General features: G+C 38.0%; 1 protein-coding gene across 13 annotated transcripts in view; it reads left to right on the top strand.

The window, feature by feature from the left end:
* Nucleotides 1-25711, top strand: part of DCDC1 (doublecortin domain containing 1) — a 608393-nt gene that overhangs the window by 92616 nt on the left and 490066 nt on the right. For all 13 annotated transcript variants that reach the window (XM_049890804.1, XM_049890803.1, XM_049890799.1 and 10 more), the window contains one exon: nt 7177-7382. In XM_049890804.1, coding sequence (XP_049746761.1) covers nt 7177-7382 — 206 coding nt within the window. The remainder of the gene's footprint in view (nt 1-7176; nt 7383-25711) is intronic.

Raw genomic sequence — 25711 nt, 5'->3', positions numbered from 1 at the left:
TCAGGATTGGAGGAAGACTCATTAACAACCTGCGTTATGCAGATGACACAACCTTGCTTGCTGAAAGTGAAGAGGACTTGAAGCACTTACTGATGAAGATTAAAGACCATAGCCTTCAGTATAGATTACACCTCAACATAAAGAAAACAAAAACCCTCACAACTGGACCAATAAGCAACATCATGATAAACAGAAAAGATTGAAGTTGTCAAGGATTTCATTTTACTGGGATCCATAGTCAATACCCATGGAAGCAGCAGTCAAGAAATCAAAAGATGTATTGCATTGGATACATCTGTTCCAAAAGACTTCTTAGAAGTGGTGAAAAACAAAGATGTTGCCTTGAAGACTAAGGTGCGCCTGACCCAAGCCATGGTGTTTTCAATTGCTTCATATACATGAGAAAGCTGGACAATGAATAAGAAAGACCAAAGAAGAATTGATCCCTTTGAATTGTGGTGCAGGCAAAGAATATTGAATATACCACGGAATGTCAGAAGAACGAACAAATTTGTCTTGGAAGAAGCACAACCAGAATGCTCTTTAGAAGCAAGGATGGCAAGACTATGTTTCATACACTTTGGACATTTTATCAGGAGGGATCAGTCTCTCTGGAGAAGAACATCACGCTTGATAGATGGTCAGTGGAAAAGAGGAAGACCCTCAGTGTGGTGGATTGACCCAGTGGCCACAACAGTGGGCTCAAGCATAACAATTATTGTGAGGATGGTGCAGGACCAGGTGGTGTTTGGTTCAGTTGTACGTAGGGTCTCTGAGTTAGAACTGACTCGAAGGTACCTAACAACAACATAAGCCAAATGCCACTTTAGGTACAAACCATGCACCAGGAAACACATGCTTATCTTCAAAATCTACATCTCCCCTCCTTCTAGACATTCTTTTGCTAAGAAATTCTGCCTGGCACATTTTCTTCTTTTGCTGACAACATACTCTGTTTGCCAGTGTGCATCAAGGTAGTAATCAATCCTATTTAAGGTCATAGTAAGGAGAGATAGGGAAAAAGAATGGTAGGTACATACACACAGGTGATAAAGCTTTTTGTGCATAATTGCTATGTCTATGAAAAATAGTGTTTTAGTTTGCTAGTGCTGTTGTAACAAAAATAGCAGAAGTTAGTGGCTTTAAAGAGCAGAAATTTATTTTCTCGAGGATCTGGAGGCTAGAAGTTTGAATACAAGCTATCGGCTCTAGGGGAAGGTCTTTCTTTATCTCTTTCAGCTTATAGTTGCCAGGAATCCTTGGCTGTCCTGGGTTTGTAGATAAATAGGTCTCTGTCTTCATGTGGCATCTGTCTTCCCCCTGTGTGTGTCTCTCCATGTGTATTTTCTCTCAGATGGGATTAGGCTTAGGAACCACCCTACTCTGGTATGACCTCGTTGACATGACAGAAGAAAAACCCTGTTCCCGAACAGGGCACATTCACAGGTATAGGGGTTAGGACTTCAATATATCTTTTTGGTGGACACACTCAATTTATAATACCAAAAACCAAACCCGTTGCCATCAAGTCAATTCCAGTTCATAGTGACCCTATAGGACAGAGTAAAACTGCCCCATAGGGTTTCCAAGGAGCAGCTGATGGATTTGAATGGCTGTCCTTTTGGTTAACAGCCTAGCTCCTAACAACTGTACCACCAGGGCTCCATCAATTCATAATAAATCCAAAACCAAACCAAACCTGTTGCCATCAAGTCGATTCCGACTCATGATGATCCTAAAGGATAGAGTAGAACTACCCCATAGGGTTTCCAAGAAGTGCCTGGTGGATTTGAACTGCTGACCCTTTGGTTAGCAGCTGTAGCTCCTAAATTCATTGAAAAAAAAAAAAAAAACAACTCAATGCATTGCCATCAAGTGGATTCTGACTCATAGTGACCCTATAGGACAGAGTAGAACTGCCGCATAGAGTTTCCAAGGAGCGCCTGGTGGATTCGAACTGCCCATCTTTTGGTTAGCAGCTGTAGCACTTAACTACTGGACCACCAGGGTTTCCAAATTCATAATAAGCAGTATTAAATTATATGTCTATCAATTGAAATATTCAAATCCGCAAGAAGACTTAACATTTAGTAACTACACTGCTGTTTTTGTTAGGTGCTGTTCAGTTGGTTCTGACTCATAGAACCCCATGTACAAAAGAAGGAAACGTTGCCCAGTCCTGCACCATGCTCATAATCATTGTTATGCTTGAGCCCACTGTTGCACGCTCTGTGTCAATCCATCTCATTGAGGGTCTTCCTCTTTTTCATTGACCCTCTGCTATACCAAGCATGATGTCCTTCTCCAGGCAGTGATTCCTCATGATGACAAGTTCAAAATATATAGTCTCGCCAACCTTGCTTCTAAGGAGCATTCTGTTTGTACTTTTTCCAAGACAGATTTGTTCATTCTTTTGGCAGTCCATGGTGTATTCAGTATTCTTTGCCAACACCACAATTCAAAGGTGTCAATTCCTCTTTGGTGTTCCTTATTCATTGTTCAGCTTTCGCATGCGTATGAGGCAATTGAAAACACCATGGCTTGAGTTAGGTGCACCTTAGTCTTCAACGTGACACTTTTGCTTTTTAACACTTTAAAAGAGGTCTTTTGTAGCAGATTTGCCAAATGAAATGTGTCTTTTGATTTGTTGACTGCTGCTTCAGTGGGTGTTGATTGTGGAAGTAACTAGTATGTGTTGTGAAATGGTCCATACCCTGAAGCAAAGTAATAAGAAATACAAAACTTGTTCTCACCTTCTAAGGGTTTAAGTATAGAATCAGCAATAGGATATATATTTATAAAACATTTTTTGTAATAATTTCTAGGTGGCTTATGCTCTTTCCTTAGCACCTATCATGGTTCCTGGCATATTGTAGGTTCTGAAACATTATTGAATGAATGAAAGTATGGGCGAGTGGTACAGTCTGCAGATGCACTAAGAGTTTAGAGAGATGACAGGTCATTGAGGGCTGGAGTAATAAGGGAAAATTTTTAACTGAATCTTGAAGAAGAACTCAAGTTTGAATAGGTGAGGGGTGGAGTTAAGAATGAATATGGTATACCCAAGGGATAATGAACAAACTAGGGTAAGACAAGACCAGAAATTTTGTGTGTGTATGGGCGGGGGCGTGTGGTTAGATTGTCAGTAAACTCCTCTGTTAGTTTAAGTTTAAGGGAAACGACTGTGTCTTTTTCATGTTTTTCGTACAGAGTCTGGCACGTAGACAGACTCAATACGTTTTTGTTGACTGCTTAACTGATAGGCTGACAGGCTGGCTTGCTTGTAGAAGACTTTAAGGGCTAGCTTCAAGAGCTTTCTTTGGACAATGAAAAATCAATTGTAAAAATGGCACGGGAGGAGGTGTCTGACCTCCTCCACCCCCACAAGGGGGAAGGAGAACCAAGATCAACAGCCCAAGACTGATTCTTGTGAGGTGGAGCCCAGACACACCTCCTCTCTCTCTGCCATCTCTACCAATTCTGACACCAACCATCTCTCCCATAGCACTTTCTGCTGGGTTCGAAAATTCACTGCAATGGTCACACAGAACTCACAGACCATACTTACAATTATGGGGTTTATTAGGGAAGTAACAGTTATAAATCAGGCTCAAGAACACTCAGGATACAGTTCTTCCATCAGGATAGTCTCTCCTCAGCTGTGCTTGCAGGCACACTTCTTCCTTGCCCTCAGTCTCTGCCCAAAGACACTCAGCTTTCTCTCTCCGTGGGCTGAGAAGCCCACTGCGCTGTTTCCTGCTGCTGGGTTCCTCCTGCTGAGTTTCTCCTTCTGATCTTTCCTTCCTTGGTGGTTGTGGGCTTCTTCTCTCTGCTCTGGAATTGGCTCTTTTTTAAGGCAAAACAGACCAATCCCCTCGGTTAGCCCCACCAAATCACCTGGGTGGAAGTCACAAGACCATGACTAGAAAGGCCACACACATAAGTAATTAATGGCACCGCACTGATGTTTTAGGAAAATTCGGCCTTCCTTGCTCAGAGTATAGAATGTCAGATGTGATGGTAAGGAATCAAATGTAATTAGGAAGTACTTGCAGATAACAGGAGGCAATGAGAGAAATCTAAGAGCCCTGGTGGTGCAATGATTAAGTGCTTGGCTGCTAACTGAAGGTTCAGTTGTTTGAATCTACTAGCGGCTCTGTGAAAGAAAAGTCCCGGCAATCTGTTCCTATAAAGATTACAGCCTAGGAAGCCCTATGGGACGATTCTACTCTGTCCTATACCATCATTATGAGTTGGAATCATCTCTGTCACACAGCAACAACATGAGAAAAACTGACAAATAGGATCTGGTTGGGAATTAAAAGGATGATCATTTTAAGAGATACTGTGAAGAAAGAATAGCTGAAAGTTAGGTTTCCCTTTTTTACTCTGTCTCAAGTCAGGTTCCCTAGCAGCAAATTCAGACTTGAGGATTTTTGTGCAAGGAACTTACTGAAAGAATGCTCTCAGGTGAAACCTGTAAAGGAGTAAGGGAAGCAGCATAGAGCAGAGGAAGAAGCTCAGCAAAGCTCTGAGTTCAGCTGAAGTCTACTGCTCCTTAAGGCACAGGGTCTGGCCGTTTGTGTTCCGCAATCAGTCAGACATTGGCTGTGGGCTGTGTCCCTGGTAGAAAGAAAGAAGATCATAGTCTCATAGGCATTTCCTGGTGAGCTGGATGGCTCCCTTGACCCCTAGGGAAATTCTCAGGAGAAAGGTGCAACTTGGGATGTTAGCAGCAAGGACTCATTGGAGTTTGGGTGCACTAACTTGGTAAAAGGAATCTTAATGGGGTACCAACAGTATCTACTACACTCTCCTACCGTCTATGCTTCATACAGCATCCTGGTGAGAACCTTCCAATAGCTTTCCATGACCTCCAGAATAAAACCCAAGCCCTTTATCCTAGCCTGCACAGTCTGGCCCTTCCCTACCTCTTCTATCCAAACTTACTTTATTTTTTTTTCTCAAACATGTCAAGCTCATCTCACCTGAAAACCTTTGGGCTTGGTTCCACTCTGCCTGGACTACTGTTCCCTTCAGATTAATATACTCTAGAGCTTGATAGTACCAAAACCCAAACCAAACCTGTGGCGGCCAAGTAGATTCTGACACATAGCAACCCTGTAGGACAGAGTAGAACTGCCCTATAAGGTTTCCAAGGAGCAACTGGTAGGTTTGAACTACCAACCTTTTGGTTAGTATCTGAGCTCTCAACCACTGTGCCACCAGAGCTCTGAGCTTGGTACTAAGCAGTGGGATTTCAAGGAGCTAACATTATGATTCACTTCAGTGTGTTGGGTACTTCTACATACAAGATATTATTTAATACTTATAAGATGGTTAAGTTAGGCCTGTTAGGCGCCTTGAAAACCGTCTGTGGAGCACACATGGTCACCGTTAGTCAGAATCAACTCGATAGCATCTAACAACAACAACAACAACAATCTGAGATCCAGGGAAGTATAACTTATCCAGGGTCACTAAGTAGCAAAGCTGGGATTCAAACCTAGATATGTTTCTACTATTCAAAAGCATCTAGGGGACATCCAGGTTGTGGTTAAGCTGCTATCAAAGTCCGAGAATTCATTAACTGCCAGCTCACTTTTCTGATTCTAATTTTTATCAATTTCAGATTATGAAATGACAAAATACAGGAGTTTATATCTGTTTAAACAAAACATTTTTTCTATGTTCTTAAAATCACATCTATATTCTTAAGATCTTTTAGTTTTTAATTTATTCTGTAAGTTTTGTTCATACTTCTGCCCACTTGTGTATGTGTTGGTGTGAGAGAAAGAGAGAAGGAAGGGAATGAGAGAGTGAGGTTTTGAGCATTTAGCATAGCTGTTCTGGGACTTGAAGGTTATTTGCTTGTATTTCATATCAATGTAAGCAGCTTTTATGTAAAGTACTATTTACGGGTCAAAAAGGCAATGCTTCTTTCAAGGTAAGTGCTAAGAGAGAATGGTTCTTTGGAAATTTGGACAAATAAAATGCAGCTTTTTCCAGTTATTTGTAAATAAAATTATGTTTTGCTCATTAGGACAAATACAAAGCAGACTAGGGAGGGATTGTTGTATTTTGATAATTTATGTAAAAAGAATGTATAATCCAAAATAAATTGAATGTACAAATAAAATAAATAGCTCAGATGCACGTAATTTATTTATGAAGTGAAACCTCTTGAAAAGAGAATTACTGACAGCAGCTTAGTATGCAATATACCTCACTCCTGTTCTTACCCATACATTTTCAAAGTCATACGTAGGAATTTAGTTGCACTCCCATTAATATTAGTGGGAGTTTCGAAACTTAAATTCCTGCACACAGCTTTGAAAATGTATGGGTCAAAGTAAACTGTTAATGAAAAACCATTTTTTATTTTTAGTGAAATAGTTTGAATCTCTCAAGAAAGATGTCCTGGAAGGCACCTTCATTCTAGTCACAGGAAAAGAATTATAGTATAAAGTTACTATTTGGAGGTTGACATCTTTAAGGTGACCAAAAACAGAAACAAAAAACAAACCCTTTGCTGTCAAGTCTATTCTGACTCATAGTGACCCTATAGGGCAGAGCAGAACTGCCCCATAGGGTTTCCAAAGCTGTAAATCTTTACAGAAGCAGACTGCCACATCTTTCTCCCGTGGAGCAGCTGGTGGGTTTGAACCACTGACCTTTGGGTTAGCAGCCAAGCGCTTAACAACTGTGCCTCCAGGGCTCCTCTTTAAGGTGACATGGATAAGAAATCATGGTAAAAAGAAAACAGTGTTTCCCCAACCCTAAAGAACACAAAAGTTCAGGAATCATGTTGTTTTATAATAAGCAAAGGACATTGGACCATTTTGATGAGTGAGAAGCTAGGTCCATCTGATCATTCATAGAGGCATGCTAAGGTGAATTTTAATTAGGACTAAATTGTGGTATTACTCTTTCATACCCTGAACATCTGTTCCCTTCAGAAATAATGATTTATGCAGGCTATCAGTGCAGACAGCTTGCTACAGCTTATGTCACGGTTAGTGGGAAGCTGGTGGTGGCATTTCAGAAAACCAGCATCTAAATGGAGACTGGCCAGTGTATATGATATAGGTAAGAGGGGGAGGGGAAGCAGGATGTGTCCATTTTTAATTCTGAAGCCAAATATTGACTTGGTTTTTTAAAAAAATTATCTTCTAGACCATCTGTTGTTAATGAAGAAGGTAACTTGGACAACAAATGGGCTGATGCTTCCTACTGATGTTGGAAGTCGGGAAACCAAGCCTGTTCTTTCTATTGGGATGAAGAACCTTACTGAGAAGACTTCAGTCCGAATTCTGTTTTTTCAGAACGGCATGGGGCAGGATGGGCGTGAGATTACAGTGGGAAAGGAAACAATGGAAAAGGTAATTTTGTGTTCATTACTGAAGTGTGAAGTCAATTTCAAAGTTTTTATGGCTTTTTTAAATTCAGTGGATTTAGACGTGTTTTTTTTTTTTCCTTTCTAAATACCAATGTCAGTTAATATACTGTGAAATGTTAAGAAGGCATTATATAGAACTCAAAACTCAGCTGTTCAGAAGTGTGCTTATTGCACTAAGAACATAAATGACCATAGCACAGCTGTGATATTTCTGGAAATTATTTGGCTAATGTAGCTGGCAATTTACCTAGTTGAAGGTTATGTCTATGTGGAGCTAAACATTCTAGTTTGTTACTGTATTTTATAAGATATTTAGATTGAAGCCAATCTAACCCAGCAGCAAATCTCAAATCTGCCTGCTTCCATTTAGAATAGCATTAAGAAGACCTAAAAGCATCCCTGCTCTTTGAAAGAATAAGTTGAAAACAATTAAAATTCAATTTTAAAGTATCCATATAAATTTAAAAAAAGAGAGAATATGCATTGACCTAAGAAAAATCGATAAGCAAGCTTTTAAAAAGAAAAAGTATTTCTTGTCATATAAGTTCATTTTTAAGATAATGCTTACAGTTCCTACATCTTTGATATTAAAAATATGGAGGAACTGATGGGAGTTTGAAAAAACAGAAAAACTTTTTTACAGAGAAAGACTTTAAACCAATCTTAAAGAAGTTTCATAATAATAAATAATAACTAAAATTTATTAAAAATGTATTAGTGGGATAGCAAAACATAAGCAAACTCTCCTAGTTTGAATCCTGGCTTCACCGTTCATTAGCTGTGAGACCTTGGACAACTTAGCTTCTCTGAGTTTCAATTTCTTCATCTGAAAAATAGGGATAAGAATAGTGCCTACCTCCTAGAGTTGCTGTGCATTAGTTGTCATATTATTCATAAAGTACAATGCACAAAACACACGCACAGCACCTAAAAATTCCCAATAAGTGTTTGCTATTCTTACCTTTTGGACTGATAAATATGTATCTACTAGTTAGAATATGTTTTTCTTTTTAATGGTAAACATTTATTATGAAATCGAGATAGCTATAAATTACTGAGAATCTGGGAAACCCAAGTTTTGTTGCCTTCTTATCTGCAGATTTGGATTATGAGTAAAACAAGGGATATTACATACCACAGCAAATTGCTAAGGCAAGTTGTGACATCCTCCCTGGAGATTTTGAAAAATAGAGAAGATGGATGTATCTCCTGGATTGTTAAAATGCAGTCATTCTTGGAGATAGAACCTAGATTAGATAAATTTTTGAGTTCACTTCGGTTCAATCTCTAATTCTATGCCTCGGTGGTAAAACTGAGGTAATAGCCACTCTTATAGGTTACGTGTTCATATATGAAAGGTTGAGTATAAATAAAAATGTCACTGCTATTTTGCTTTTTGACTCTAGAAAGCAATTTTTTAAAAACTAGCTGATCAAGGAAGTCTTAGCTCATTCTTTTTCTTCTTAGAATTTGTAGAGTTAAAGAATTTTCAGTTTATAAAACTCATGATAAGATATGATTCGGTGATAAATATATTTGTAAATATTCATCTAAGTATCACAGTATTACTTTTAAGAATGAGGTAAAGGAGAGAAGGCACCCAAATGCTGATATTTGGTTGTCAGTAAGAACTTTTTGCAAAGAAAAATTAGAGTAGCTAATTATTTTGGAAATACAGTATAAAATTTGAAAGCTTTGTTGATAATCACAAGATAAGACCCAATTTGGAAACCCTGATGGCATAGTGGTTAAGAGCTACAGCTGCTAACCAAAAGGTTGGAAGTTGGAATCTACCAGGAGCCCTTTGGAAACCCTATGGGGCAGTTCTACTCTGTTCTACAGGGCCGCTATGAGTCGGAATCAACTTGATGCCAATGGGTTTGGGGTTTTTTTTGTTTATTTTTTAAGGCCCAATTTATAGATTAAATACCAAATAAGTGATAGGTTTAGAAAGATGGCATAGTCACAGGAGAAACACAAACTATTTTCTCTTTTGTGATAAAATATTAGGAATGTTAGGGACTAATGGCTACTTTTGGAGCCCAGGTGGCACAGTGGTTAAGAGCTTGGCTGTTAATCAAAAGGTCGGCAGTTTGAATTCACCAACCACTCCTTGGAAACCCTATGGAACAATTTTACTCTGTCCTGTAGACTCACTATGAGTTGGAATTGACTTGATGGCAATGGGTTAATAGCTATTTTTAGGTTATTACTAAAAAAAAAAAAAAAGGGGGGGAGAATGTAAAGGACTCTGATTAGATGAAGGTTATCACAGCGGGATAAGGGGAAAATTATTGAGGATAGGTAATAAAATAAAAAAAACCAAACCAAACCCAGTACTGTTGATTTGATTCCGACTCATGGCGACCCTATAGGATGGAGTAGAACTGCCCCATAGAGATTCCAAGGAGCGCCTGGAGGATTCGAACTGCCAACCCTTTGGTTAGCAGCTGTAGCACTTAACCACTCTGCCATCTGGGTTTGCAGGTAATAAAATAAGGTAGCTAAAACTTAAAAGTCCTCCCTGCGCTTGGAATGGAGCCAAGGGGAGAAGACTGTGTTATAATCCTAAGTGGGAAATCAAAAGGAAATCCATGTATTTATTTTAGGAAGTTAAGTAATTAAGAAATTTGAAATGAGGGTAAAGTGATATATTTCTTCACTAAACTTTGGAATACCACGACTATGGCACATCCCTTTGAAACTTGAATTAGATGGTTTTAGGTTTACTTTTAATGTTTTTAGTAATCACACAGCACTTGCTACTCTGTGACACAGGCCAAACATATATATCCACGAGTTGAAAAAGGCATTAAGAAAAATTTGTGGGCACAAGATACAAAGTGAATGGGAATTGAAAAATGTCTGCTGCAGATACATAACTTTTTAAGGTTAGCACTGTCATGGATAAGTTTTATTCTTAACCAAATATCTTTAGGAATTATTGTCAGAGAAGTAGTATTAAGCTGTGGGGATTATTGTAACATCCAAGGTAGCATCTTGTTGAAAAACCTTTTGTTTTCTCAGTAGTTCACAATTATATTTCTATTTATTTAGCATGGTTTTCTACGTACTATCATGAATGGGCACAGAATTAAAGTGGGGAAGAAAACAATGAAACAAGATAAGAAATGAGTGAAACAATGAAAAAGACCGTTGTTATCCTGCTGCAGTTTGAACTGATTGTTTGCTCACCATGCACTCCATCCTGGGATTGCCCTTCACCATCAACCTGGGAACAATTTTTCCCTCTCTCCAGTGATGGGTCCTTTTTTGCTTGTTCCCTAGTCTCCTTCTTTCTTCACTTACTCTACTGCACACATATTCCAATGGTTTCCCAAGAAAGAGAACATGGCAAGTGTATTTTTTGAGATCTTGGGAAATAATTTTTTTTCCTCTGTAATTATAAAGGTATTGTTCCAAATGCCTTTCTGTCTCCATTGTTGTTGAGAAGTCTGATACCATACTGATTTCTCTATTGTGGATGACCTGCTTTTTATTTTTCCTCTCTGAGAATTTTTAGAATTATCTCTTTGTTCCCAGTGTTCAAAAGTTTTTCCAAGGCATGCTTGGTACTCAGAATGTATTTTCAGTCTGTAAAGTCTCATACTGTTCTGGGAAGTTTTTGTGAATTATTTCTTTGCCAATATCATTATCCTCAACTTTCTCTGTTCAGATTTTATGGAACTGCTACTATCAGATGTTTGGTCTCCTGAACTGAATTCCTAATTATCTTAAACGGGAGATTTCCTTATCTTTATCTTTCAACCCAATGAATTTTTCACTTCTTCTCCTTGCACTCTCTTTTCCTCTAAGTGGTTGTTTTTCCTTTGTCTTTTATGTTAGAGCCTTTCCTTAAATATGTGTTAAACCATTATTAATATTTAGAAGTGAACAACTATAAGGCTAATTAAAAACTAAGTGAGCACGGATATGTCTTGTTGAATGATGGGTTTCACTGGAGAGTGGTTTGACTAGGCTTTTTCTTAGAGGGAACTCCTAATCAATAGTGGCATGGATTGAATTGTGTCCCCCCAAAATATCTGTCAACTTGGCTAGGCCATGAATCCCAGTATTGTGTGATTGTTCACCATTTTGTCATCTGATGTGATTTCACTATGTGTTGTAAGTCCTATCACAATGATGTTAATGAGATGTATTAGCAGCAGTTATGTTGATGAGATCTACAAGATTAGATTGTGTCTTAAGCCAAGTCTCTTTGGAGATATAAAAAAGAGAAGTGAGCAGAGAGACAGGAGGACTTCATACCACCAAGAAAGCAGCACCAGGAGCAGAGCATGTCCTTTGGACCCAGGGTCCCTGCACCTGAGAAGTTCCTAGACCAAGGGAAGACTGATGACAAGGACCTTCCTCCATCATTGCAACCGGTTGTTGAAACATCTCAATTGGCATTCTGTCAGTTTCTGGAGCCTTGTTTTTTCCAATGCCTTCAGTGCAACTTGGATTTCTTCCTTCAATACCATAGGTTCTTGATCATGTGCTATCTCCTGAAATGGCTCAACATTGAACAATTCTTCCTGGTACAGTGATTTTGTGTATTCCTTCCATCTTCTTCTGATGCTTCTTGCACTGTTCAATATCTTGCCCATAGAATCCTGCAAAATTCCAACTCAAGGCTTGAATTTTTCTTTAGTTCTTTCAGCTTAAGAAATGCCAAGCATGTTCTTCCCTTTTAGTTTTATAATTCCAGGTCTCTGCATGTTTCATTACAATATGTTACTTTGTCTTTTCAAGCCGCCCTTTGAAATCTCCTTTGAAGTAAATTCTTTTACTTCATCATTTCTTCCATTTCCTTTAGCTACTCTATGTTTAAAAGCAAGTTTCAGAGTGTCTTCTGTCACCCATTTTGGTCTTTTCTTTCTTTTTAATGCCCTTTTGCTTTCTTCATGCATGATGTCCTTGATGTCATCCCACAACTCATCTGGTCTTCAGTCATTAGTATTCAGTGTGTTGAATCTATTCTTGAGATGGTCTCTAAATTCAGGTGGGATATACCTAAGGTCATGCTTTGGCTCTTATGGACTTGTTTTAATTTTTTTCAGCTTTTACTTGAACTTGCAGATGAGCAATTGCCACTCTGTTCTGCAGTCTGCTCCTGGCCTTGTTCCGACTGATAATATGGATCTTCTCAGTCGTCTCTTTCCACAGATGTGGTTGATTTCATTCCTGCATATTCCATCTGGTGAAGTCCACATGTATAGCTGCCATTTATATTGTTGAAAAAAGGTATTTTCAATTAATAGGTCAGGTCTTACAAAATTTTGTCATGTGATCTCCAATGTTGTTTCTGTCACCAAGTTCATATTTTCCAACTATGAATCCTTCTTCTTTGTTTCCAATTTTTGCATTCCAACACTAGTAGTTATTAATGCATCCTGATTGCATGTTTGACCAATTTGAAACTCCAGAAGTTAATAAAAATCTTCAATTTCTTTATTTTTGACATCAGTGGTTGGGTGCATAAATTTGAATAGTAGTTATATTAACTGGTCTTCTTTGTAGGCATATGGATATTATCCTATCAGTGACAGTGTTGTTCAGAACAGATCTTGAAATGTTCTTTTTGACAGTGAATGTGACACCATTCCTCTTGATTCAAAATGGCTGATGTCAGTCCATTTGAGCTCACTAATGCTAGAGATATCGATGTTTGTGTGTTCCATTTCATTTTTGAAGACTTCCAATTTTCCTAGATTCATGCTTTGTATATTCCCCATTCCAATTATTAATGGATATTTTTACCTCTTTCTTCTCATTTTGAGTTGTGGCCCATCAGCAAATGAAGAACCTGAAAGCTTTACTTCATTCACATCATTAAAGTGGACTCTATTTTGAGGAGGCAACTCTTCCCCAGTTGTATTTTGAGTGCCTTCCAGCCTGAGGGGCTCATTTTCAGGCGATATATCAGACAATATTCCATTGCCATTAATAAGGTTTTCACTAGGCAACTTTTTTTCAGAAGCAGACCGCCAGGTGTGCACTTAATTGTGCTCATGGGGAACCTGTATGGAGGACAAGAGGCAGTCATTCAAAGAGAGCAAGGGGATACAGCGTGTTTTAAAGTCAGGAAAGGTGTGTGTCAGGGTTGTATTCTTTCACCATACTTATTCAATCTGTATGCTGAGCAAATAATCTGAGAAGGGGGACTGTATGAAGAAGAACATGGCATCAGGATTGGTGGAAGAGTTATTAACAGCCTGCGATATCCAAATGACGCAACCTTGCTTGCTGAAAACGAAGAGGACTTGAAGCACTTATGGTGAAGATCAAAGAACACAGCCTTCAGTATGGATTAAACCTCAATATTAAGAAACAAAAATCTTACAATGGGACCAATAAGCAACATCCTCATAAATGGAGAAAAGATTGAAGTTGTCAGGGATTTCATTTTCCTTGAGTCCACAATCAATGCCCATGGAAGCTGCAGCCAAGAAATTGAACAATGTATTGCACTGGGCACAGTTGCTACAAAAGAACTCTTTAAAGTGTTAAACCCCCATGCATCTTGTCAGTTTTTCATACTATGGGGGCTTGCATGTTGCTGTGATGCTGGAAGCTATGTCACCAGTATTGAAATATCAGCAGGGTCACCAACGGTGGACAGGTTTCAGCTAAGCTTCCGGACTAAGACAGACTAGGAAGAAGGACCCAGAAGTTTACTTCTGGAAAGAATTAGCCAGTGAAGACCTTTTGAACAGCAGCAAATCATTATTTGATATAGTGCTGGAAGATGAGCCCCTCAGGTTGGCAGGCACTCAAAATATGACTGGGAAAGAGCTGCCTCCTCAAAGTAGAGTCAACCTTAATGATGTGTTTGGAGTAAAGCTTTTGGAACCGTCATTTGCTGATGTGGCATGATTCAAAATAGGAAGAAACAGCTGCAAATAACCATTAATAATTGGAATGTGGAATGTAAGAATGCTCCTTAGAAGCAAGGATGACGAGACTATGTCTCAAGTAATTTGGACATGTTGTCAGAGGGTGTCAACCTCTGGAGAAAGACATCATACTTGATAAAGTAGAGGGTCAGTGAAGAAGAGGAAGACCCTCAACGAAATGGACCGACAAAGTGGTTGCACCAATGGGCTTAAGCCTAACAATGATTGTGAGGATGGCGCAGGACTGGGCAGTGTTTCGTTCTGTTGTACATAGGGTTGCTACAAGTTGGAATCACCTCAACAGCACCAAACAAGAACAAAGTGTTAAAAAGCAAAAATATCACTTTGGGGACTAAGGTGCACTGACCCGAGCCATGGAATTTTCAATTACCTCATATGCATGTGAAAGCTGAACAATGACTAAAGAAGACCTGAGAAGAATTGATGTCTTTGAATTATGGTGTTGGCAAAGAATATTGAATATACCATGGACTGCCAGAAGAACGAATAAGTCTATTTTGAAAGAAGCATAGCCAGAGTGCTCCTCTGAAGTGAGAATGGCAAGACTTCTTCTTACGTACTTTGGGCAAGTTATCAGGATGAACAAGTCTCTGGAAAAAGACTTCATACTTGGTGTTATGGATTAAATTGTGTTCCCCCCAAAATATGTGTCAATTTGGGTAGTTCATGATTTCCAGCATTGTGTGATTGTCCACCATTTTGTCATCTGATGTGAGTTTCTTATGTATTTTAAATCGTAGCTCTATGATATTAATGAGGTGGGATTATGAACCATTATGTTAATGAGTCAGGACACAATTTAAAGATTAGGCTGTGTCTTAAGGCAATCTCTTTTGAGATATAAAAGAGAGAAGTGAGCAGAGAGACATGAGGACCTCATACCACCAAGAAACAACAGCCAGGAGAATAACGTGATCTTTGGAGCCAGAGTCCCTCCCTGCTCAGTGAAGTTCCTCGACTGGGAAAGATTGATGACAAGGACATTCCCCCAGAGCCAACAGAGAGAAAAAAACTTCCCTGAATTCAGACTTCCAGCCTCTTAGACTGTAAGAGAATTAATTTCTCTTTGTTAAAGTGACCCACTGGTGGTATTTCTGTTATGGCAGCACTAGAAAACTAAGATAGCACCTTAAGAAAATATAAGAGTAAAAACATGTTTATCTTAGTAGATAAAGGAAAATAATTTGACAAAATTTAATACTCATGAAAAAAAAAAAAAAAAAAACCCAAAACAAAAAACCTTATAGCAAACTTGGAATTGAAGGGAACTTTTCAATCTTGCCAAGATTGTGTACTAAATACTGATTTAACTTCATACTTAATGTTGAAAGACTAACTTGTTTACCTCTAAGATTAGGAGTAAGTTCTTCTCTATTACCATTTCAGCTTAACTTTATATTGAGAGTCTTAGCCAGTGTAATAAGGCAAGAAAAAGAAATAAGCATACAGGTTAGAATGGAAGTATTAAAACTATTTTTTGGGGAGTGACGTGATCGTGAACATAAAAATCCTAAGGAATCTACGTAAAACCTACTAGAACTAAAGAATAAATGCAGCATAGTTGCAGGTTGCAAGGTCAGTATACAATTGATTATACTTCTACATACTGGTGACAAACAATTAGAAAATTAACTTAAAAAATATCAAATACAATAGCATCCAAAGATTTGAAATATAGCTATTCATTTAACAAATTATATATAAGACATGTACAATGAAGACAACAAATCACTGCTGAGAGAAATTAAAAATGCCTAAATAAGTGGAGAGATATATTATGTTCATGGACTGGATGATTCAATATTATTAAAATGCCAATTTTCTGTAAATCAATCTAGAGTCAGGAAAATACTCATCAAAATTCTGGCAAGCTTTTATTTTTGGTAGAAATTGGGAAGGTATTTCTAAAATTTGTATTAAAATGCAAAGAAATTAGAATAGCCAAACCAGTTTTGAGAAAGAAAAAATTTTGAGGACTTACACTCTCCGATTTCAACACTTACTATACAGCCAAAGTAATCAAGACAGGATGGTACTGGCATGATGATACACAAAAAAAATACTGGAACAAAAGAGTTCAGAAATACATCCACACACATATGGGCAAGTGATTCTTCACATAGGAGCCATAGTAACTCAATGGCTTTTTGACAAATGTTGCTGAAACAATTGAATATCTGAATGATAAGACATTACCTCACACCATTCACAAGAATTTATTTAAAATTGATCAGCAATCTAATCATAAGAAGTAAAACTAAGATAGTTCTTGAAGAAAACGTTGGAGAAAATCTTTGCAGCCTTGAGGACACAAAAAGTATGACACTCCCCTACCCCCACCCCCAGAAAAAAAAGATTAAATGTACTTTTCAAAATAGGAAACATCAAAAGACATAAAATGAAAAGGCACAGACAGACTGGGAGAAGATATTCACAAAACATACATCTGTTGAAAAACTTATATTCATAATATATATAAAGATCTTTACGACTCAACAGTAAGACAACAACTCAAAAAAAAGGTAAACACATTTGAATGCTTTACTATAGACGACATAGAAACTGGCTATAAGTGCATGAAACGGTGGTCAATATTATTAATCATTAATTAAATGGAAACTAAATCTGCAATGAGTTACAACTATACACACTAGAATGGCTAACATTACAAAACTGATAATACCAAGTGTTGGTGAAAATGTAGAGCAACTGGAACTCTTACACAATAGATGATGAGAATGGATAATGACTCAGCCATTTTGCAAAACAGTTTGAGAGTATCTTATGAAGTTAAACACACACCATAAAATCCAACAATCCCATTCCTAGGTATTTACCCAAGAGAACACATTGCAACACAAAGAATTCTAAGTGAATGTTCATACTATGGTTATTCATAATAGCCCACAACTAGAAACAACCTAAAAGTCTGTCAAGTGCATGGATAAACAAATTGTGATATGTCCATACGAAGGAATACTATTCAACAATCAAAAGGAACAAACAATTTGGTAAATGAACATTTATCTGAATTGTAGAACAAAATTATTCTTTAATGACAGAAAGCAGATCAGTGGTTGCCTAGATCCAGTGGTAGTGAACTGTAACTAGGAAGGAGCATGAGGAGTTTTGTAGGATGATGAAAACATTCTCTGTCTTCATTGTGGTGGTGGTTACATAGCTGTATGTATTTTTCTACCTGCATCGAACTGAACACTTAAAATAGGCAGTTTATTTCATGTAAATTATACATTAATATAGTTGATTTCTAAAGCAAACAAAAAATAACAATATTAGAAGTATAAAAACTTTTTAAAAGTAATCTGAACCTTTCAATTACTCTTAAGAAGAGATCAATTAAGGATAAAATATTCAAGAAGAATTATGCTTAGAAATCTCACTTGGTTATCTCCTTCTCATTCACATTTTATAATAAAAAGCCAAAAAACAAACATCAAATTCCTAAGAAATAATTGCTTTTACAAATCATATTCATGTTCATTACTAGCAAGAACAAATAACTAGATTTGGCTTGTGTTCTATCACTTACTTTTATGAGAAGATAAGTAACAGGCCAATAAATCGATCTCTAGGATTTATCCAGAAAAGTACTTTTCAGCTACTTAATGTGTACAAATTCACCCCAATCTCTTGCATCTTCAGGTTAAAATCAAAAAAATAATTTTAATTATAAATTATTGTAAAATGTTGGCCTCAGCAAAGCTTCACGTCAAGTGAATTTTACATTTTAATTCTTTGAAAATTCATAATCTATTTGACAGCCTTTCACATAAAAAAACCTGTTGCCGTTGAGACGATTCAGACTCATAGCAACCCTATAGGACAGAGTAGAACTGCCTCAAAGGGTTTCCAAGGATCACCTGGTGGATTCAAACTGCCAGCCTTCTGGTTAGCAGCCATAGCTCTTAACCACTATGCCACCAGGGTTTCCATCTTTCACTTAACCAAAAAAAAAAAAAAAAATTCTGTAAAATGGACTACTTTTCCCAAAATATTCATGATAAATTGTAAGTTCTCTTCTACTGAACAAGTACAATTAATTACTAAAGGTGAAACAATATTTTTAGTAATTCAAAGAATTAATTTCATAATTATTCATTCGTTTTCATGGTTTTCTGCTTCCTAAATTTCTTTAAAAACTTGTTCTTTGGGTTCTTTATTAAATGGCTTACTACTTAAGTATACACAATGAACGCTATTGTAACTTATTTGCCGTACAAATTCTCATGGAGTTAGCTGAAACACTGTTCATCGTTTGAGGAACGTGGACCCCCAATTTTTTTTTTTTTGTTAGCTAGTTTTTTAGTATGACTTTAGCTGCCAATAACAGAGAATCCTAATTCAAAGAGACTAAAAACAAAAAGGAAGCAAGAAATCCAGAAGTAGCAGCCATAGATGACATGACAGGATTCTAGGTATGCTCTCTACAATTCGCTGGATTTTGTACTCTTTCATATGTTGATAACAAGATGACTGCTGCACAGCCAGGTATAACTATGCTCAGAGGCAGAAAAGGTCCATGTCTTCCCTACAAATGAAGAAACCATTCCCAGAAGCCCCTTCCCATGTTTCATTGGTCAGAAATAGATTGTGTCCACTTCCAAAGGATTCATTGACAAGGGACATGGGACAACCATAATTGGTTTTGACCAATCAATGTAATTGTAGACTCCCTTGAGTCAAAAGGGGGAAGGATGAACCCCTAAACAAAATCAGGGCAAGAAGGAAAAAGTGAGGAATGGATTTCGGATAGGCAACTGTTGTGGATTGAATTGTGTCCCCCCAAAATATGTGCCAACTTGGCTAGGCCACAATTCCCAGTATTGTATGATTGTCCACCTTTTGTCATCTGATGAGATTTTCCTTTGTGTTGAAAATCCTACCTTTATGATGTTAATGAGGAAGGATTAGAGGCAGTTACATTAACAAGGCAGGACTCAATCTACAGGATTAGATTGTGTTTTAAGCCAATCTCTTTTGAGATATAAAAGAGAGAAGTGAGCAGATAGACATGGGAACCTCATACCATCAAGAAAGCAGAGCCAGAAGCAGAACGCATCCTTTGGACCCAGGGCCCCTGTGCTGAGAAGCTCCTGGACTGGGGAAGATTGATGACAAGGACCTTCACCAAGAGATGACAGATAGCCGTCCCCTGGAGCTGATGCCCTGAATTAGGGCTTTTAGCCTCCTAGACTGTGAGAGAATAAATTTCTCTTTGTTAAAGCCATCCACTTGTGGTATTTCTGTTATAACAGCACTAGGTGACTAAGACAGCAACCAACTGTATTACTACAAATGTAAAGAGGTTTTCTTGTTTTATTTTCTAAGGACAGCACAAGGGCAGTGCCTATGTAATGAAAAGAATTAGCTGTATTTGAAAACAACCAAACAGGAGGAATGATGCATAGTTTATAGCCTAATTTTAAAAAATTGATCAGAAATTTCATTTGCTACGTTTATCAGATTCTTGGCAACAATGTAAAATCCATGATGAGTTAAAGTAGAAATAACATATATTAACTTCCACTCATTAATTCAAAATATTTTTTATGATTACTAATGCTTGCCATACCTAGTCAATCTGTATGCTGAGCAAATAATCCGGGAAGCTGGACTATATGAAGAAGAACGGGGCATCAGGATTCGAGGAAGACTCATTAATAACCTGCATTATGCTGATGACACAGCCTTGCTTGCTGAAAGTGAAGTGGACTTGAAGCACTTACTAATGAAGACCAACGACCACAGCCTTCAGTACGGATTGTATCTCAACATAAAGAAAACAAAAATCCTCACAACTGGACCAATGAGCAACATCATGATAAATGGAGAAAAGATTGAAGTTGTCAAGGATTTCATTTTACCTGGATCCACAGTCAACAGCCATGGAAGCAGCAGTCAAGAAATCAAAAGACGCATTGTATTGGGCAAATCTGCTGCAAAGGACCTCTTCAAAGTGTTGAAGAGCAAAGATATCACCTTGAAGACTCAGGTGCGCCTGACCCAAGCCATGGTATTTCCAATCTCATCATATGCATGTGAAAGTTGGACAATGAATAAGGAAGTCCGAAGAAGAATTGACGCCTTTTAATTGTGGTGTTGGTGAAGAATATTGAATATACCATACCATGGACTGCCAAAAGAACAAACAAATCTGTCTTAGAGGTAGTACAGCCAGAATGCTCTTTAGAGGGAAGGATGGCGAGACTGCATCTTACATACTTTGGACATGTTGTCAGGAGGGATCAGCCCCCGGAGAAGAACATCATGCTTGGCAAAGTACATGGTCAGCGGAAAAGAGGAAGACCCTCAACGAGGTGGATTGACACAGTGGCTTCAACAATGAGCTCAAGCATAACAACGATTGTAAGGATGGCTCAGGACCAGGCAGTGTTTCGTTCTGTTGTGCATAGGGTCGCTATGAGTCGGAACCAACTCGACGGCACCTAACAACAACAACAATGTTTGCCAAGCACTGGCATGTAGTAGTGAGCAAAATCAGCCATGGTCCTGTTCTCATGAAGCTGTTCATCCAGTAGTGGAAAAAGACAATATTGAATATGGAGTTGGTAGCAGAGGGAAGGCTTCTGTGAAAAGGTAGTATTTGAGTTGAAATCTGAAAGACAAGCAGGATTTATCTGGATATATACAGAGGGCATTAAGGGTGTGGAATCATTTCAAACAGAAACACAGCATATGAAAAAGGTTTCGTGGCAGAGTGAGTAGGATAAATTACAGGACTTGGAAGTCAGTGTATGAGGGAGAGAGTTGCCTAGTAGGAAGTCTTGCAAAGTTTTCTCTCTCTCTCTTTTCCCCTAAGAGCAGTAGAAAATTATTTAAGAGGTTTTAATTAGGAGTGGGCTAGAGGGTAACAGATTTATGTTTCTGAAAAGATAACTTTGCTGCTTTGTGGAGAACAGTTTGGATAGGGCCAAAGTAGATTTAGGGAGACTGTTAGCTAACAATTGCAATAGATAATAATAGTGGAAATGGAGAAAAGTGGATGGATTCGAAAGATATTTAGGGGATAAAATCAACAGGCACTGGTAGTTTGGATATATGGAGTAAGAGGAAGTGAAGTGTGAAGGGTATTAAGCATGACTTTGAGATTTCTGGTTTGCACATCTGGATGGATTGAGGTACCTTTCACTGAGCTAGTGAGTGCTGGGAGATTTGAAAGGGAAGAACAAGGGTTTGGTCTTGGACATAATGATTTTGAGAGATCTTCAGTCTGTGTAAGTGGATATATCGAGTAGGCATTATACAGTCTGGTGTTCAGGCAGGAGGTCAGGGTAGACATACCAGTTTATGTGTTGTCAGTATGTAGATAGAAGATGAAACTTTGGAGGCATTTGTGAGAATGTCTTAAGGGAGAATATAGAATGAGGCAAGGAGAGGGCTAAGATTGATCTTGAACAACTCCAGTGAATGAATAGAGGAGGAAAAGGCTTTGAAGAATACAGTAAACTCAGGGCCAAAAAGGTAGGAGAAAAATTAGTAGATTATTGTATCTTAGAATTAAAGGAAAAGAGTGTTTAAAGGAAGAGAAAGTGGTCAAATGCTGCTCAAAGGTCAAAATAGTTGAGAATTAAGAAAATTCCCTTTGGATTTGTTAATGTGGATGTCGTTGGTAATCTTTGTGACAATTATTTTGGTAAAATGATGGAGACAAAGCCAGACTGGAACGGTCTGAGAATGGGGAGAAAAGAAATAGAAACAGAGAACATGGACAAATCTTTTAAGAGTTTTAGCTGTAAAGGGGGAAAACAACTAGGGCAGATTTACTCTTTGAGATAAGAGAGACTTGAGGATGTTTAAGTGCCAGAGAGAAAAATTTAGTTGAGGAGGAATAGTTGAATATACATGAGAGAGAAGAACTGATGGATTATACATATTGTTTCAAAAGCTGAGGGCGAACATAATTGAAAGCATGGTAGAAATATTAGCCTTAGGTAGGAGCAGGGACTCCTGTAATGTAATTAGAGAGAAGAGAAGAAGCTTGGTTCAGAAGTAGGTACACTTAAAGGCTTAATAGCAGGAAGATGAAGCTTCATTTTTTTTTTTCTTTGAAGTAGGAGGTTATATCACCTGTTGAAAGTGACAGAAGATATAAGGAATATAGAGGAGGGGAGGTAGAGCGGAGATAAGCAAAATGGAGATAGTTTAAAATACTCATTGTGGATAGTGGGAAAGAGATTTGACCAACCAAAAAAAATGAAGTAAAAGTGGCTGGACAGTATCGAGGGACCATGGATGTTGCTGATTATGAATAATAGTAAGCCTGGTATGCTCATTTGTGCTGCTGTCTGTCCAGCAGCACCTGGCTTCAAAGTGTGGGCACAGAGGAAGTGGAAAGTAAGGGCCACCCAGAGTTAGGATTCTGCAGGCTGTGTGTGGCAAAAACTTATTCATGAATGCTCCGTGAGGGACCAGATTACTGGGCTGAGGGCTGTGGGAACCATGGTCTCTGGGAACATCTAGCCCAATTGGCATAACATAGTTTATAAAGAAAATGTTTTACATTCTACTTCGGTGAGTAGCATTTGGGGTCTTAAAAGCTTGTGAGCCACCATCTAAGATACTCCACTGGTGTATCCCATCTCCCAGCCCATCTGGAGCAAGACAGAATGAAGAAAACTAAAAACACAAGGAAGCGATTATTCCAAAGGACTAATGGGTCACAACTACCACAGCCTCCACCAGACTGAGTCCAGCACAACTAGATGGTGCCTGGCTACCACCACTGACTGCTCTGACATGGATCACAATAGAGGGTCCTGGACAGAGCTGGAGAAAAATGTAGAACAAAATTCTAATTAAAACAAAAAAAGGCCAGACTTAGTGATCTGACAGAGAGTGGAGAAACCCCGAAAGCATGGCCCCTGAACATTCTTTTAGTTCAGCAGTGAAGTTACTCCTGAGGTTCACCCTTCAGCCAAAGATTAGACAGGCCCATAAATCAAAATGAAACTAAATGGGCACACCAGCCCAGGGATAAGGACGAGAGGCAGGAAGGGACAGGAAAGCTGGTAATGGGGAACCTAAGTTTGAGAAGGGGAGAGTGTTGACATGTTGTGGGGTTGGCAACCAATGTCACAAAACAATATGTGTATTAATTGTTTAATGAGAAGCTAGTTTGCTCTGTAAACCTTCATCTAAAGTACAATAAAAAAGAATAAAAAGTTGAAAAGCTACATCCTCAATAAAAACAGTTTTTTTGAATTGAAAAAAAAAAGTTATTCATGAATGAGAAGAATGCTGGAGTGAAGGAAGATGGTGTTCTCAAAAGTCAAGATCTTCAAGCAAGAAGGCCTTATTTATTTTCAATAATAGTGTTGGGGGGTGGGTAATGGCCTTGAAATAGCAATTTTAAGCAACACCACCTCCCAAACTTTAGATTGTGTGATATGAGAGAAGAAAAATTCACCACTTGAGATAGTTCTGGGGAAATGAATGAACTCAAGGAAGACCCAAGTTTCTTTTAAAAAAGGTTGAGAGCTACTGAAGTTTATTGATCAGGGGAAACATTTCCAGAGCAAACAAGGAAAGACTTTTAGAAATGCAAGGAGTTGAGGCTAATGTATACAGGACAATAAAATACAGAACTTTATGAGAATGATATGAATACAGTACTTTTGTAAAGGGTCAGAGAGTAAATATTTTTAGTTTTATGACCTATAAGTCTCTAGCAACTACTCAATCCTGCTGTTGTAGCTTGAAAGCAGCCATAGAAAATATGTAAATAAGCAAGTGTGGCTCTTTTCCAGGGAAAGTTTATTTATAGGCACTGAAATTTGAATTTCATATAATTTTCATGTGTTTGAAAATATTATTTTTTTTATTTTTAGCAATGAAATATGTACAAACAATTCTTAGCAAGCCAGCCATACAAAAACAGGTCTTGGGTGGAAATGACTTATGGGTGTAGTTTGCTGACTTCTGCAATATGGCTACAATAAAGAATCTTTTGAGAATGGTGTGTTGAGGAGTGTAAACTGGGGCATGCACTTCTGGAAGATGACTCACAAGAGCAAGTAAAAAAGTACCAAGGTTTTTTGTCTTTGAGGAGGGTGGACATTGTTGGGTCTGACGGCTTGTTGACTTGGCTCAACAAGCTTACTCTCTCATCTTGACTGAGTTAGCGGCAAACCAAACCCAGAGGTTGTAGCCTGTATACCCATACCTCCTCAGTAGGTGGCCATTCCAGGAGCTGCAAACTCCACACCAGATGTGCCATGGGGTGCAAGTGACCTCAAGAACTGTAAACAAATAGATTAAACTGATAAGAACTTGTGGAAAAATCTCTTCCCAGGTGCTTTTCAAGAAGATTCTGATTTCAGGCCATGATGGTTTTGAATTTTAGTATCAGTAGAGTTACCTAAGCTGTAAGAATTTAACAACTTGTGAATTTGTAAGAGTAATACTTTAACAAGTTTAACAGGTACAGATCAGTGGAAATGGTATTTTAATTAACCGTAATACTACAGCAAGATGGCAACGTTAAATATTTTTCAGTTGTGAATTATAAGAATGACCTTACAAGTAGAGGTTTCATTTCAGGACTTTTGACAAAAACTTATATAGATACTAATTCATTCTTTACTCTGAGAAAACGTTTATTGAAGGTTGGCATTGCTTAAACACTGCAAAGATCTTTCATTATGAAAATAGAAGAGAATGACAGTGTTGCTGATGCATTATTAATTTGTAGTACCTGATTATCTTATGTTGGTTTTTCAACTCATTTAACTCTTGAAACTTGGCTTGCATAATCACTTGTTTTTACCAGTGTTTGAGCACACTGAAAAAAGAATGTTTGAGTTAAAAAGTGGTGTAATTTTCCTTGAGTGGTATTTTTAAGAATCAAAGACAGCAATATTTGAAATAATTTAAAAAATCATTACAAATTAGGTCAACATAATTGGGACTGTCTGTAAGCACCTCATATTTTACTTAATTAAATTAATTAATTATAACTTTGAAGGATATTTAAATATTTGAAATTTCACTGGCAAATGTTGTCAGGTGCCATCTACTCCATTCCAACTCATGATGACCCTATGCACAACAGGACAGAATGCCCGGTCCTGCACCATCCTCACAATCTGCTCTGTTTGAGTCATGGTTGCAGCCACTGTGTCAATCCATCTCACTGAGGGTCTTCCCCTTTTTTGCTGACCCTCTGCCTTACCAAGCATGATGTCCTTCTCTAGGTACTTGTCCCTCCTGATAACATGCCCAAAATATGTGAGATGTGGTCTTGCCATCTTTGTTTCTAAGTAGCATTCTGGCTGTACTTCCTCCAAAACAGATTTGTTCCATCTTCTGGAGTTCACGGTATATTGAATATTTTTTGCTAACACCATAATTC

The sequence above is a fragment of the Elephas maximus genome, chromosome 7, assembly GCF_024166365.1.
Source record: "Elephas maximus indicus isolate mEleMax1 chromosome 7, mEleMax1 primary haplotype, whole genome shotgun sequence".
NCBI lineage: Eukaryota > Metazoa > Chordata > Mammalia > Proboscidea > Elephantidae > Elephas > Elephas maximus.
This window is presented reverse-complemented; position numbering and strand designations above follow the sequence as displayed.